This window comes from Ranitomeya imitator, chromosome 2, assembly GCF_032444005.1.
Source record: "Ranitomeya imitator isolate aRanImi1 chromosome 2, aRanImi1.pri, whole genome shotgun sequence".
In the NCBI taxonomy this organism is placed as follows: Eukaryota; Metazoa; Chordata; class Amphibia; order Anura; family Dendrobatidae; genus Ranitomeya; species Ranitomeya imitator.
The window spans coordinates 363,746,026-363,761,962 of NC_091283.1; the positions used below are offsets into that span (position 1 = coordinate 363,746,026).

Below are 15,937 nucleotides of genomic sequence, written 5' to 3' on the forward strand. Positions count from 1 at the left end.
CATTCAAGATGGATTGGAGAGGAGAAAGTTTGGAAAGAGGGAGACCGATCAGAAGAGAGTTGCAGTAGTTCAGACGAGAATGAATAAGAGCGACAGTAAGAGTCTTAGCAGTTTCAAAGGTGAGAAAAGGTCGGATTCTGGGGATGTTTTTAAGATGCAGGTGACAGGAGCGAGTGAGTGAGTGATCGGATATAGTGAGTAAAGGAAAGTTCGGTGTCGAATATGACCCCAAGAAAGTGGGGATGCTGCTTGGGAGTTATGGTTGAACCCTCTAGGGTAATTTCGATGTTGGGTAGAGTGAGGTTAGTAGAAGGGAGAAACACAAGTAGTTCAGTTTTGGAGAGATTTAGTTTCAGATAGAGGGAGGACATGATGTTAGAGACAGCAGACAGACAATTTTTGGTATTTTGAATTAGAGAGGGGGTGATGTCAGTGGAAGAAGTGTATAATTGGGTGTCGTCAGAATAGAGATGGTACTTGAACCCAAATCTGCTGATTGTTTGTCCAATAGGGGCAGTGTATAGAGAGAAAAGGAGGGGGCCCAGGACTGAGCCCTGCGGAACCCCGATAGTAGGGGGACGAGGAGAGGAAGAGGAGCCGGCAAAAGATACAGTGAAGGAGCGGTCAGAGAGGTAGGAGGAGAACCAGGAGAGGGCTGTGTCCTTGAGGCCTATGGAGCGGAGCATAGTGAGAAGGAGCTGGTGATCCACAGTATCAAATGCGGCAGATAGATCGAGGAGAATCAGCAGAGAGCAATGACCTTTGGATTTAGCTGTTATTAGATCATTAGAGACTTTAGAGAGGGCAGTTTCAGTGGAGTGTTAAGAGCAGAAACCAGATTGTAAGGGGTCAAGAAGAGAGTTATCCGAGAGATAGCGGATTAGAGGGGAGTGGACCAAGCGTTTCAGGAGTTTAGAGATGAAGGAAAGGTTAGAAAAAGGTCTGTAGTTAGCCATGCAGTTCTGGTCCAGGGATGGCTTTTTAAGTAAAGGGGTAATGATGGCATGTTTAAATGAGGAGGGAAAGATGCCTGAAGAAAGAGAGAGGTTAAATATTTTAGTCAGGTGAGTGGTGACCACTGGTGAGAGAGACTGCAGGAGAAGTGAAGGAATGGGGTCAGGTTGTAGGCCGAGCAGAAATGAGGAGCTTGGAAACTTCTTCTTCTAAAACAGGCTCAAAGATGTCTAATGAGCTTGAGGTGCGGCAGGGAAGGGGATCCAGGCACTGAGGAGATTGGGCTGAGATATCCTGATGGATGTGGTTGATTTTTTCTAGGAAATAAGTGGCCAGATCCTCACCACTGAGATTGGAGATGGAGGCCTGTACTTTAGATTTCAGGAGGGAGTTTAAGGTTTCAAAAAGTCGTTTTGGGTTGTTGGATAGTGAGGTAATGAGGGTGGTGAAGTAGGATTGTTTGGCCAGAGAAAGGGCAGAGTTATAGGTTTTGAGCATGAACTTATAGTGGATGAAGTCTTCTGCTAAGAGAGATTTTCTCCACTGCCGCTCTGCACACCTTGAGCAACGCTGAAGAAAGCGTGTTTGCATAGTGTGCCAGGGCTGCCATTGTCTGTGTCGGGTCTTTCTGCGTGTAGAAGGTGCTGCTCTCAGCGGTGCAAGCGGCGGCCTCCGTTCCTAAGCATGCACTGAGCGAAGGACCTTCGATGACATCGCGGTTGCGTGACCGTGATCACTGCACTGCACTGCACAGATTCTCCTTCTAGCTTTCACATCGGGGCTCCGCAGTCAGGCACGTTCCTTCGTTAGTACCATGCCTGCCAATCTGCACTGCTAATTGGAAAGTAAATCAGATGAAAGCAGCAAAGGCGTACGTGTAGCCAAACGCTGCGATCTTCTGACCCCTGAAATAGGGGAGACCACTCTTTCGCAGTACTCCCATGACAGATACACAACACCAGATACAGCAGTCGTGTGTTATATGACACTTCATCACTACATCGCCAATTACACACGGACAAGAAAGCGAGCATCCTAAATTGAGTGCTGGAATCAAAGGGGAATCAACAGGCGAGTAATTCAGATTTTATTATTGTACCAACACACGCTTTTCTTGACAACTTGCAAAAACTCTAAAGATTAGTTTGGCTCTGCATTAATGGGTATGTGACTGGATTGAAAAACTACTATAGACAGCCGGTGATGATTAGGTGGTCTAATATTGGGGTCTACTGCTACTTGCTCTGAAGTCTACTTTTAGCTTGTGAACTGCTTTTTTTTCTCACTGAAAAACTAAATTTTGCTACATAACTTGCAATTCCTATGGAGATTTTAGATTGAAGTGTTATAAAAATATAATTTAGAAGGCTATTTGATTCAGACATGATAATTGGTTTTATTCTTGGCAGATGACTGTACCAGGAGATCAGAGGGATATCTCACATCTTCGGTTTTTCTATCAGATGACCTTGCTATCACACAAGATATAACTGAAGTATATGCCAATGTTCAAGATATACCATCATCCCTTCAGAGCAAAGATCTATCATCTGATCCTTTTAAACAGGTCCTACCTTCTGCTTCATCACCACCTATTAAGAAAAATAAAAGGCAGAAAAAGGGAGCTAAAAATCAAAGTACTTTTGCAGGAAAGAAGCTATTCTCATGTTCAGAATATGGTAAAAGTGTTTCCCTCAAATCTTCTTTTGCAAAACGTAAAAAACTTCACACAGAGGATAAAAGATTTTTATGTTCAGAGTGTGGGAAGAGTTTTAGCCGGAAATCAGATCTTGTTAGACATTGGAGGGGTCACACAGGAGAGAATCCATTTTCATGCTTAAGTTGCGGAAAATGTTTTAACCGGAAATCAAGTCTTGTTAGACATCAGCGAATTCACACAGGGGAGAAGCCATATGCATGTTTAGAGTGTGGAAAATATTTTAAGCAGAAATCACATCTTCTTAAACATGAGAGAGTTCACACAGGGGAGAGACCATTTGCATGTTCAGAATGTGGGAAATCATTTACAGAGAAATCACATCTTGTTATACATCAGAGAATCCACACAGGGGAGAAGCCATATTCATGTTCAGAATGTGGGAAATATTTTGCAAATAAATCACATCTTACTATACATCAGAGACATCACACTGGGGAGAAGCCGTATTTATGTTTGGACTGTGGAAAAAGTTTTAGCCATAGATCAAATCTTGTTGCACATGAAAGACTTCACACAGTAGAGAAGCTGTATTCATGTTCAGAATGTGGAAATTATTTCCCAAAATCAGATCTTGTTAAACATCAGATGAGTCAAAGAGGATGCCATTTTATGTTTCAAGTGTGACAGCCAAGTTAAAATGAAATAAAAATTTTTCTTCAATTGCACTTAAAAAAAAATCTCACAATGGAAAAACATTGTCATGTCCAGAATGTTAGAAATTTTTTACTCATAAATCATTTGTAACATGCCCAGGGATAAATGCATTGCCTAGAAGACTCCATGACAAGCTACTCCCTTGAAGGAGAACCAGTACTTCCTTGTAGTCATAGCAAGGTCACATGTCATACTCCAGAAAGGGAGAGCTTTTTCGGACAGTAAATGATAATTAGGAAACATATGCAGTTACTAATTAAATCATTCAAAAAGAAACAGTCACAGAATATTTCACGATAACATAGCCATACTTTATGTCTATCAATATCTTAAAGAAGCCGTCTATTGCTTCGTCTGCTCAATCAGACTTTTATCGTCTTCTACCCTGAATCAATTTGAAGACCATTTTATTTCCCTGGAATGTAAAGTGTGATCAATCCTCCAAGTGCAAATTTGTAAAATCTTTTAGCAGCCTAAAAACATTGTATTTAGTACATCTAACAAGTTGCCAGATTTATCACATGATCAGCCTCGCCCTTTTTGTCACAAATTTGACCCCGAAGGCTCATAAAACTGCCAAGTAGTCCTTCTTTACTATCTGTACTATCTGTGTAAATTGTATATTCTAAATAGTCACAATCAGTATTTATCAATTATGGGGGACAATTTATTAAGGCTTTTTGTGTCAGTTTTTGGTGTCCAAAAGTCATAAAATTTGTCTCATGTCATTTTTATTCCATAAAGTTTGATTTTTGTGTGGCATCCATTTTACTTATATGCAAAAGCGAAATTTCCAAGCTTCTCCTATCAACCAGTAAAAAAAGCAGACAGCACTTGGATGACAATGGACATCACTTTTGAATAAGCGATTTCAACAAATCAGATCAAAAGCGGACATGGCTCCTTTTATTAATTAGCGAACAATATTTTAGACCTAAATTAAGAAATACTATTGAAGTGAATAGCAGCTCAGCAGGAGTACCCAAGAATGGCCACTGCATAGAGTGTAATGAGCCGAGTTCTTCTTGGTAGATTGTTGCATCTGGCTACTGGCAGAGCTGAAAGCAGCTGATTGGTAACTATGCCTAGTGATGGAAGACTATCCCAAGGTTAGGTCATCAAAATTCTGGTCCTGGACAATCCCATTAAATCTAAAACATTCATTTGATACATCTGAAAAATGTACAGATTGCAAGCTCAAGGAATGGTGTTTTCATATTGATGAGCTTAGCAGATGAAATTTAAATTTGGAAGTTCTCCTAAATTTGGTCAGGAAATTCGATTGACATCAAATATTCAATGCGATTTAAAATATGCCAAATTATGCTCGTCATACTCGAGAGCATATAAATGTATTTGGGAAAAAAATACTGAGATGGAACTCTCCTTGGAACTCACATCTCCCTCCTCGGCAGCCCCCATCCAGTCCTCTGCATAGTTCCCTCCACCTTCTTTACTGTTCTACCGCTTGTGATTTTTTTTTCTGATAAGCCCAGTCACTAATATCTGGTTTTCAGTCCAGAAATATTGCAATCGCACAGCCGTTATACGTTAGACCCTTTCTGCTTCAGTGGTATTGAACGCCACACCGTATAAGCCTTTAGTCACAATAGAAAAAAAGTAATCGCTATACAAGCTCCACCTGGGTGCTGCTTCATGAAAAAAAACAATTTGTATAAGAGTATCCAGAACAAGAAAAGTAACAGCGCACTCACCGGTGTTGAGCAAAAAGCGATTTATTCACATGAAATCATGCGGTGCAGGGAGGGTGGTGAAACACATACGGATGTATGTGTTTCACCACCCTCCCTGCACCGCATTTATGTGTTTCACCACCCTCCCTGCACCGCATGATTTCATGTGAATAAATCGCTTTTTGCTCAACACCGGTGAGTGCGCTGTTACTTTTCTTGTTCTGGATACTCTAATATCTGGTTTTCCACTGCAGAAACTCTATGCCACCTTCATGACATTGTGGCATAGTAAGCACATGAGACCCTGAAGATGCTGAGTATGGTAAAAAAGACCATGCCAAGTGGCGTAACTAAAGTCTGATGGACCCTGGTGCAAGATTTGGACTGAGGCCCCCCTACACTGATTTATATATTGTATATCTTCCATCCTGGTATATATGTCCTTCATTATGGTATATACACTACTCAAAAAAATAAAGGAAACACTTAAACAACACAATGTAACTTCAAGTCAATCACACTTCTGTGAAATCAACCTGTCCAGTTATAAGTCAACACCGATTGTGAATCAATTTTTCTTGCTGTTGTGCAAATGGAATAGACAACAGGTAAAAATGTTAGCCAATTAGCAAGACAACCGTTATAAAGGTGTGTTTCTGAAGGTGGTGACCACAAACCATTTCTCTGTTCTCATCCTTTTTGGCTGTTGTTTTGGTCATACAGGTACGTGGAGGCCAAACACTACTGAGCATCATTTCCTTGTCTTGAGACATTTCCCTGAAGTTGGGTCAGCCTGTAATTCCACTTGATTTTGAGCATCATTCCAAATCCAAACCTCCATGGGATATTCATTTTGATTTACGTTGATCATTTTTATGTTTTACTGTTCTCAACGCATTCCAATATGTAATTAATAAAGATTTACAACTGGAATATTTCATTCAGTGATAACTAGGATGTTGTATTTTAACCCCTTACTGCCATCCGACATACAATTACACCGATTGCAGTATCCCTCGCTTTGATGTAGGCTCCGGCGGTGAGCCCACCTCAAAGCTGGGACATGTGCCCGCAATAGGCGCGGGTGGAATCGCGATCCACCCACTCCTATTAACTAGTTAAATGCCGCTGTCAAACTCTGACAGCGGCATTTAAATTGTGCTTCCGACCATCTGGATGGAAATACGTGCACCGCTGACCCGTCAAGTGATCGAGGGTCATCAGTTTGTCGTCATGACAACCAGAGGTTTCCTTGAGACCTCTATGGATGTCAGTACTGGATTGCTGTGAGCGCCACCCAGTGGTCGGCGCTCATAGCAAGGCTGTCATTTTACTACATAGAGGCGATCTGAGTATAGCCTCTATGTAGCAGAGGCAATCGAGTTATGGCAGCTTCTAGCCTCATATGGAGGCTATTGAAACATGCAAAAAATAAAAGTTTTTATCCCCTTTCTGCCATCAGATGGAAGAGTACGTCCGATGGCAGATACCCTGTTTTGATGCGGGCTCCAGCGGTAAGCCCGCATCAAAGCCGGGACATGTCAACTGTTTTGTACAGCTGACATGTGCCCGCAATAGTGGCGGGTAGAAACGCAATCCACTCCCTGCTGTTAACTAGTTAAATGCAGCTTTCAAACGCTGACAGCGGCACTTAATAAGCGTGTCCGGCCATCCGGCTGAAAATGCGCGCATCGATGACCCTCGTCACGTGATCGGGGGTCAGCGATGCTTTGGCATGACAACCAGAGTAGGGTTGAGCGAAACGGATCGGTCATTTTCATAAGTTGCCGACTTTTGGCAAAGTCGGGTTTCATGAAACCCGACCCGATCCCTGTGTGGGGTCGGCCATGCGGTACGCGACCTTCGCGCCAAAGTCGCATTTCGATGACGCGTTCAGCGCCATTTCTAAGCCAATGAAGGTGGACCCAGAGTGTGGGCAGCGTGATGACATAGTTCCTGGTCCCCACCATCTTAGAGAAGGGCATGGCAGTGATTGGCTTGATTTCTGCAGCGTCACAGGGACTATAAAGGGGCGTTCCCGCCGACCGCCATCTTACTGATGCTGATCTGAGCATAGGGAGAGGTTGCTGCCGCTTCTTCAGAAGCAGGGATAGCATTAGGCAGGGTACATTAACCCCCAAACCGCTTGTGCTGTAGCGATTTCCACTGTCCAACACCACCTTTTGTTTGCAGGGACAGTGGAGGGTAAGTTTTTTTTTTCCTCAGCGCTGTAGCTCATTGGGCTGCCCTAGAAGGCTCCCTGATAGCTGCATTGCTGTTTGTACGCCGCTGTTCAAACCAACTGCTTTTTTCAAAGCACAAATCCTGTTGCTCCTTCCTTTCTGCACAGCTATCTTGTTTGTTTGTCCACACTTTTGACTTTTTTGTGCAGCAGTCCACTCCTTGTTATTGCTGCCTGCCATACTTTGCTGAGATTACTGCAGGGAGATAGTAATTGTAGTACAGTCCCTTTTTTTCGTTATATCTCTTCAAGCCACTTTCTGCCACAGAAAATATACTCTAATACAGTGGCCTAGATTTATTCACTAGTCTCCCTGAAGAAAAAAAAAAAAAAGGGTGCAGATTAAAATTGGCAAATCTGCATCAGTGGCAGTCCTGTGTGTGGCATCTGTGTCTCATTTTCTGGCACAGAAAACATACAGTCTAACAGTGGGCCTGATTTCTTGCCAATTCTCCCATAAATAAAAAAAATTTTTGTGCCACAGAAAACCTAGTGTGTAATACTGGACCAGATTTTTTGACAATTCTCCCTGGAAAATAAAAATAGTGAGAGATTAAGATTGGCATTTCTGCCTCTGTGCCAGTCCTGTGTGTGGCATCTGTCTCTCATTTTGTGCCACAGAAAACCTAGTGTGTAACACTGGGCCAGATTTTTGACAATTCTCCCAGAAAAAAAAAATAGTGGGAGATTAAGATTTGCATTTCTGCCTCAGTGCCAGTCCTGTGTGGCATCTGTCTCTCATTTTGTGCCACAGAAAACCTAGTGTGTAACATGGTGACAGATTTTTTGACAATTCTCCCCCCCCCCCCAAAAAAAAAATAGTGGGAGATTAAGATTGGCATTTCTGCCTCATTGCCAGTCCTGTGTGGCATCTGTCTCTCATTTTGTGCCACATAAAACCTAGTGTGTAACACGCTGCCAGATTTTTTGACAATTCTCCCAGGAAAAAAAAAATAGTGGGAGATTAAGATTGGCATTTCTGCCTCAGTGCCAGTCCTGTGTGTGCCATCTGTCTCTCATTTTGTGCCACAGAAAACCTAGTGTTTAACACGGTGCCAGATTTTTTGACAATTCTCCCACAATAAAGTAAAACAAGTGGGAGATTAAGATTGGCCATTCTGCCTCTGTGCCAGTCTTGTGTGTGGCATCTGTCTCTCATTTTGTGCCACAGAAAAACTAGTGTATAACACTGGGCCTGATTTCTTGACAATTCTCCCAGGAAAAAAAAAACTAGTGGGAGATTAAGATTGGCAATTCTGCCTCGGTGCCAGTCCTGTGTGTGGCATCTGTCTTTCATTTTATGCCACAGAACATATACTGTATAAGAGTGGGCCACATTTCTTCAATATTCTCCATGAAAAAATAAAAAGGGGGAGATTTTTATTGGTAGTGTGTGCATCTGCGTCAGTCCTGTTAGTGGCATATCTGTCTGCCACTGAAGCTGTGTACTGTTATACATTGGGCCTGATTTTCCCTGCAGTCTCACCCACCTATAAAGGGATACATCAATCCAACAGAAGTTTGAGTTCACCTTGTAACTGGTTGTACAGTAACAAATACCGTTAGTTTGGTTACGTTTTTCAGACAATGAGGAAGTCTGGTGGAAGAGGTTGTGGCCGTGGGCGGTCATTGCCAGCTGGTAATGATGGTAGTGGTGGTGGAGCATCAGGTGGTCGTGGGAAAAGCAATATAGCACCTAAGTCTCGAGTTGTTGAGCCAGCTTCGTCATCTGGCTACACAAGGCCTCGAACGCTCCCTTTTCTGGGAGTAGGAAAACCGCTTTTAAAGCCGGAGCAGCAAGAACAAGTTTTGGCTTTCCTTGCTGACTCTGCCTCTAGCTCTTTCGCCTCCTCTTCTGAAACTGCTAAATGTAAAAGCAGCGCGTCGTTAGTGGATGTTCATGGTCAGGGACAAGTCGCTTCCTTGTCTTCTTCACCAAGAACAACAGAGAAGGATGCGTCAGGCGACACAACGGGTTACTCCATGGAGCTCTTCACACATACCGTTCCTGGGTTAGAAAGTGAAATAGTTAACAGGCCATGCCCATTACAAGTTGAATCGGACATGGAGTGCACAGATGCACAGCCACAGCCAGATTACTATGCTGTTCCTTTGACTCAGACCAGAACATTGCCCTCGCAGTGTACTGATCCAGAATCTGACCCTGATGAGACTATGGTGCCCCGTCACGAACGCTATACCACCGGCTCACACGGTGACACAGACGAAGTTGCACACGAGATAGAAGAGGAGGTCATAGATGACCCAGTTGTTGATCCCAATTGGCAGCCATTGGGGGAACAGGGTGCAGGCGGCAGTAGCTCTGAAGCGGAGGAGGTTTAGGAGCCGCAGCAGGCATCAACATCGCAACAGGTTCCATCTGCCAGGCCCGTATCTGGCCAAAAACGCGTGGCAAAACCAAAACCAGTTGTAGGACAGCGTGGCCATTCGGTTAAAGAAACTCAGTCTGCAATGCCTGAAAAGGTATCCGATAGTAGAAAGAGTGCAGTCTGGCATTTTTTTAAACAACATCCAAATGATCAGCGCAAAGTCATCTGTCAAAAATGTTTAACTACCTTAAGCAGAGGTCAGAATTTTAAAAGTCTAAATACAAGTTGCATGCGTAGACATTTAACCACCATGCATTTGCAAGCCTGGACTAACTACCAAACGTCCCTTAAGGTTGTAGCACCCTCGGCCAATGAAGCTAGTCAGCAACGCTACATCCCTTCCCTCACTGTAAGCCCACCATTTCCCGCACCACCTGCAGTAAATGTGCAGGTTTCGTTGCCAGGCCAAAGCAGTCAGGGAATCACCAGGTTCGTGGTAGGAAACACTGCATGTAGGGCACCAGCAAGAATACAATCTTCAACCATCTCTCAGTCTGCCATGTCCACCGGCACCCCCGCTAGTTCCACGATCTGCAGCTCTCCAGTCCAGCTCACCCTACATGAGACTCTCGTTAGGAAAAGGAAGTACTCATCCTCGCATCCGCGTACACAGGGTTTGAACGCCCACATTGCTAGACTAATCTAGTTAGAGATGATGCCCTACCGGTTAGTTGAAAGCGAAGCTTTCAAAGCCCTGATGGACTACGCTGTACCACGCTACGAGCTACCCAGTCAACACTTCTTTTCAAGAAAAGCCATCCAAGCCCTCCACCAGCATGTAAAAGACCGCATCGTCCATGCACTCAGGCAATCTGTGAGTACAAAGGTGCACCTGACAACAGATGCATGGACCAGTAGGCATAGCCAGGGGCGTTACGTGTCCATCACGGCACACTGGGATAATGTGGTGGATGCAAGGTCCACAGGGGACAGCAATATTGGGACAGTTCTGCCTAGCCCACGGTCTAGGAAACAGTTGGCTGTAGGCGTTCGCCCCCCCTCCTTCTCCTCTTCGTCCTCCTGCAGAAGCGAGAGCTCGTCCACAGACCGCAGTCGCACGAGCACTCCATCCGCAGCTGCCACTGTTGCACACGAGGTGTCCCATTATGGGACAGCTAGTGGCAAGCGTCAGCAGGCTGTATTGGCAATGAAGTGTTTGGGCGACAACAGACACCGCGGAAGTTCTGTCCGAGTTCTTGCAGCAAGAAACTCTGTCATGGCTGGGCACTGTACATCTTGAGGCAGGCAAGGTAGTGAGTGATAACAGAAGGAATTTTATGGCTGCCATAGCCCTTTCACAACTGAAACACATTCCTTGCTTGGCTCAAACCTTAAACCTGGTGGTGCAGTGCTTCCTGAAAAGTTATCCGGGGTTACCCGACCTGCTCTGTTGTGAATTCTGCTCTTGGGTTCCCTCCAGTGGTGGTAAGTGGGAATGCAGTTGTCTCTGAGTCACAGTCCTGGCCAGGTGTATCTGCTAATTGCTGTTCTGACTGGGATATTTAAGTGTGCAGGATTCATTAGCCCTTGCCAGTAGTCAATATTTCTTTGGAAGTATTGGATCTCAGCCTGGCCACACCTGCTTAGCTGCCAATTTCAGCAAAGATAAGTGTTTTTGTTTTTGTATCTGTGGCACACTGTTGTGTGCTTGTTTCAGTTTATTCCTGCTCTGTTTGTAGGATTCACTGGAGTTGCAGATATACGCTCCTACATCTTTAGTTGGATGTGGGAAGTATTTTGTATATTCTGTGGTGGATTTTTTAAGGGTTTTAATACTGACCGCACAGAACTCTGTCCTATCCTGTCCTATCTAGCTAGAGTGGCCTCCTGTGCTAAATCCTGTTTTTTCTGCCTGTGTATGTTTTTTCCTCTCCGACTCACCGCCAATATTTGTGGGGGGCTATCTATCCTTTGGGGATTTTCTCTGAGGCAAGATAGTATTCTGATTTCCATCTTTAGGGGAAATTAGTCCTCCGGCTGTGACGAGGTGTCTAGGTGTGTTAGGTACACTCTACGGCTACTTCTAGTTGTGGTCTTAAGTTCAGGTTTGCGGTCAGTATAGTGGCCACTTTCTCCAGTGAAAGTTCTCATGCAGCTCCAAGGTCACCGGATCATAACAGTACTACTGGCCAACAATGAGTTAATTGCATCTCAGAAGAAGAGAGGAAAGGTCTTGAGCCATTTTTTTTTCTTCAGTCTGTTTTGTCTTTTCCTCCCTCTTAATCTCTGGGTGGCTGAAGAGCCTTGTGCTAGCATGAATGTTCAGGAATTAGCTTCTCGTGTAGACCAGCTTGCTGCTAGGGTACAGGGTATTTCTGATTATATTGTTCAGACTCCTGCTTTAGAACCGAAGATACCTACTCCTGATTTGTTTTTTGGTGACAGGTCCAAATTTTTGAGTTTTAAAAACAACTGTAAACTGTTTTTTTTGCATTGAAACCTCGATCCTCCGGTGATTCCATTCAACAAGTTAAAATCATCATTTCCCTGCTGCGTGGTGATCCACAGGTTTGGGCATTTTCCCTGGAATCTGGGGATCCTGCTTTGCTTAATGTAGACTCCTTCTTTCAGGCATTAGGATTACTGTATGATGAACCTAATTCGGTGGATCAAGCTGAGAAGACCTTGTTGGCCCTGTCTCAGGGTCAAGAGGTGGCAGAATTGTATTGTCAGAAATTCAGAAAATGGTCTGTGTTGACTAAATGGAATAATGATGCTTTGGCGGCAATTTTCAGAAGGGGTCTTTCTAAATCCGTTAAAGATGTTATGGTGGGGTTTCCCATGCCTTCCGGTCTGAGTGATTCTATGTCTCTTGCCATTCAGATTGACCGACGCCTGCGGGAGCGCAGAACTGTGCGCGCTGTGGCGTTATCCTCAGAGCAAATTTCTGAGCCTATGCAATGTGATAGAATTCTGTCTAGAACGGAACGACAAGGATTCAGACGTCTCAATAGGTTGTGTTATTATTGTGGCGACGCTTTCCATGTCATTTCTGTCTGCCCTAAGCGGACAAATAGGATCGCCAGTTCATTTACTATCAGTACTGTACAACCTAAATTTCTGTTATCTGTGTCCTTGATCTGTTCATTGTCATCATTTTCTGTCATGGCGTTTGTGGATTCAGGCGCTGCCTTGAACTTAATGGACTTTGACTTTGCTAGGCATTGTGGTTTTCCCTTGCAGCCTTTGCAGAACCCTATTCCTTTAAGGGGTATTGATGCTACACCTTTGGCTAAAAATAAGCCCCAGTTTTGGACACAGGTGACCATGCGCATGGCGCCAGCCCATCAGGAAGATTGTCGATTTCTGGTGTTGCATAATTTGCATGATGCTATCGTGCTGCGCTTTCCCTGGTTACAGGTACATAATCTTGTTTTGGATTGGAAGTCCATGTCTGTGACTAGTTGGGGTTGTCAGGGGGTTCATAATGATGTTCCTCTGATGTCTATTGCCCCTTCTTCCTCTTCTGAAATTCCGGAGTTTTTGTCTGATTTTCAGGATGTATTCGATGAGCCCAAGTCCAGTTTCCTTCCACCACACAGGGACTGCGATTGTGCTATTGACTTGATTCCAGGCTGTAAGTTTCCTAAGGGTCGACTTTTCAACCTGTCTGTACCTGAACATGCCGCCATGTGGAGCTATATTAAGGAGTCTTTGGAGAAAGGGCATATTCGGCCATCTTCTTCACCGTTGGGTGCGGAGTTCTTTTTTGTTGCTAAAAAAGATGGTTCTTTAAGACCCTGTATTGATTATTGCCTCTTGAATAAGATCACGGTCAAGTTTCAATATCCTTTACCTTTGCTTTCCGATTTGTTTGCTAGGATTAAGGGAGCTAGTTGGTTTACTAAGATTAACCTTCGGGGGGCTTATAATCTTGTTCGTATTAAACAGGGTGATGAATGGAAAACTGCGTTTAATACGCCCGAAGGTCATTTTGAATACCTTGTGATGCCATTCGGACTCTCTAATGCTCCATCTGTTTTTCAGTCCTTCATGCATGATATCTTCCGGGATTATCTTGATTAAATTCTTGATTGTATATTTGGACGATATTTTGATTTTTTCCGATGATTGGGAGTCTCATGTGCAGCAGGTCAGGATGGTATTTCAGATCCTACGTGACAATGCCTTGTTTGTGAAAGGGTCTAAGTGTCTTTTTGGGGTGCAGAAGGTTTCCTTTTTGTGCTTTATTTTTTTTCCCTCGTCTATAGAGATGGATCCGGTTAAGGTTCAGGCCATTCATGATTGGATTCAGCCCACATCCGTGAAGAGCCTTCAGAAATTTTTGGGTTTTGCTAATTTTTATCGCCGTTTCATTGCTAATTTTTCCAGCGTGGTTAAACCCTTGACCGATTTGACTAAGAAAGGCGCTGATGTGGCGAATTGGTCCCCTGCGGCTGTCTCTGCCTTTCAGGAACTTAAACGTCCTTTTACTTCTGCTCCAGTGTTGCGTCAACCGGATGTTTCTCTTCCGTTTCAGGTTGAGGTTGACGCTTCTGAGATTGGGGCAGGGGCTGTTTTGTCTCAGAAGGATTCTGTTGGTTCCTTAATGAAACCGTGTGCCTTCTTTTCCCGTAAGTTTTCGCCTGCTGAACGCAATTATGATGTCGGCAATCGGGAGTTGTTGGCTATGAAGTGGGCGTTTGAGGAGTGGCGACATTGGCTTGAGGGAGCTAAGCACCGTATTGTGGTCTTGACCGATCATAAGAATCTGATTTACCTCGAGTCTGCCAAATGGTTGAATCCTAGACAGGCTCGATGGTCCTTGTTTTTTTCTTGTTTTGATTTCGTGGTCTCGTACCTTCCGGGTTCTAAGAATATTAAGGCTGATGCCCTCTCTAGGAGTTTTTTCCCTGATTCTCCTGAGGTCTTAGAGCCGGTCGGTATTCTGAAAGAGGGGGTGGTCCTTTCTGCCATTTCCCCTGATTTACGACGGGTTCTTCAGGAATTTCAGGCTGACAAACCTGACCGCTGTCCTGTGGGGAGACTGTTCCTGACAGATGGACTAGTAGAGTGATTTCTGAGGTTTACTGTTCCGTGTTGGCTGGTCATCCTGGCATTTTTGGTACCAGAGATTTGCTTGCTAGGTCCTTTTGGTGGCCTTCATTGTCGCGTGATGTGCGTTCTTTTGTGCAGTCCTGTAAGACTTGTGCGTGGGCCAAGCCTTGTTGCTCCCGTGCTAGTGGGTTGCTTTTGCCATCGCCGGTCCCTGAGAGGCCCTGGACGCATATTTCTATGGATTTTATTTCCGATCTTCCGGTTTCCCAGAGGATGTTGGTTATCTGGGTTGTTTATGACCGATTCTCTAAGATGGTTCATTTGGTGCCTTTGCCTAAATTGCCTTCTTCTTCTGATTTGGTTCCGTTGTTTTTTCAGCATGTGGTCCGTTTGCATGGTATTCCGGAGAATATTGTGTCCGACAGAGGTTCCCAGTTTGTTTCTAGGTTTTGCCGGGCCTTTTGTGCCAAGCTGGGCATTGATTTGTCTTTTTCTTCTGCATTTCATCCTCAGACAAACGGCCAGACCAAGCGAACTAATCAGACTTTGGAGACTTATTTGAGATGCTTTGTGTCTGCTGATCAGGATGATTGGGTGGCTTTTTTGCCATTGGCCAAGTTTGCCCTTAATAATCGGGCTAGTTCGGCTACTTTGGTTTCGCCTTTCTTTTGTAATTTTGGTTTTCATCCTAGTTTTTCTTCTGGGCAGGTTGAGCCTTCTGACTGTCCTGGTGTGGATTCTGTGGTTGACAGGTTGCAGCAGATTTGGGCTCATGTGGTGGACAATTTGCTGTTGTCTCAGGAGGAGGCTCAGCGTTTTGCTAACCGTCGTCGGTGTGTTGGTTCCCGGCTTCGGGTTGGGGATCTGGTCTGGTTGTCTTCCCGTCATGTTCCTATGAAGGTTTCTTCTCCTAAGTTTAAGCCTCGGTTTATTGGTCCTTATAGGATTTCTGAGATTATTAATCCGGTGTATTTTCGACTGGCGCTTCCGGCCTCTTTTGCGATCCATAATGTCTTCCATAGATTTTATTGCGGAAATATGTGGAGCCCGTTGTTCCCTCTGTTGATCCTCCGGCCCCTGTGTTGGTTGATGGGGAGTTGGAATATGTTGTTGAGAAGATTTTGGATTCCCGTTTTTCGAGGCGGAAGCTTCAGTACCTTGTCAAATGGAAGGGTTATGGCCAGGAGGATAATTCTTGGGTTTTTGCCTCTGATGTTCATGCTGCTGATTTGGTCCGTGCCTTTCATCTGGCTCATCCTGATCGTCCTGGAGGTCCTGGTGAGGG

The 15,937-nt window shown here is 44.4% G+C and overlaps 1 protein-coding gene across 1 annotated transcript in view; it reads left to right on the plus strand.

The window, feature by feature from the left end:
• The window catches only part of LOC138666579 (uncharacterized), a 115,488-nt gene that overhangs the window by 44,126 nt on the left and 55,425 nt on the right, over positions 1-15,937 (plus strand). The window contains exon 7 of the mRNA XM_069754782.1: positions 2,364-3,295. Coding sequence (XP_069610883.1) covers positions 2,364-3,295 — 932 coding nt within the window. The remainder of the gene's footprint in view (positions 1-2,363; positions 3,296-15,937) is intronic.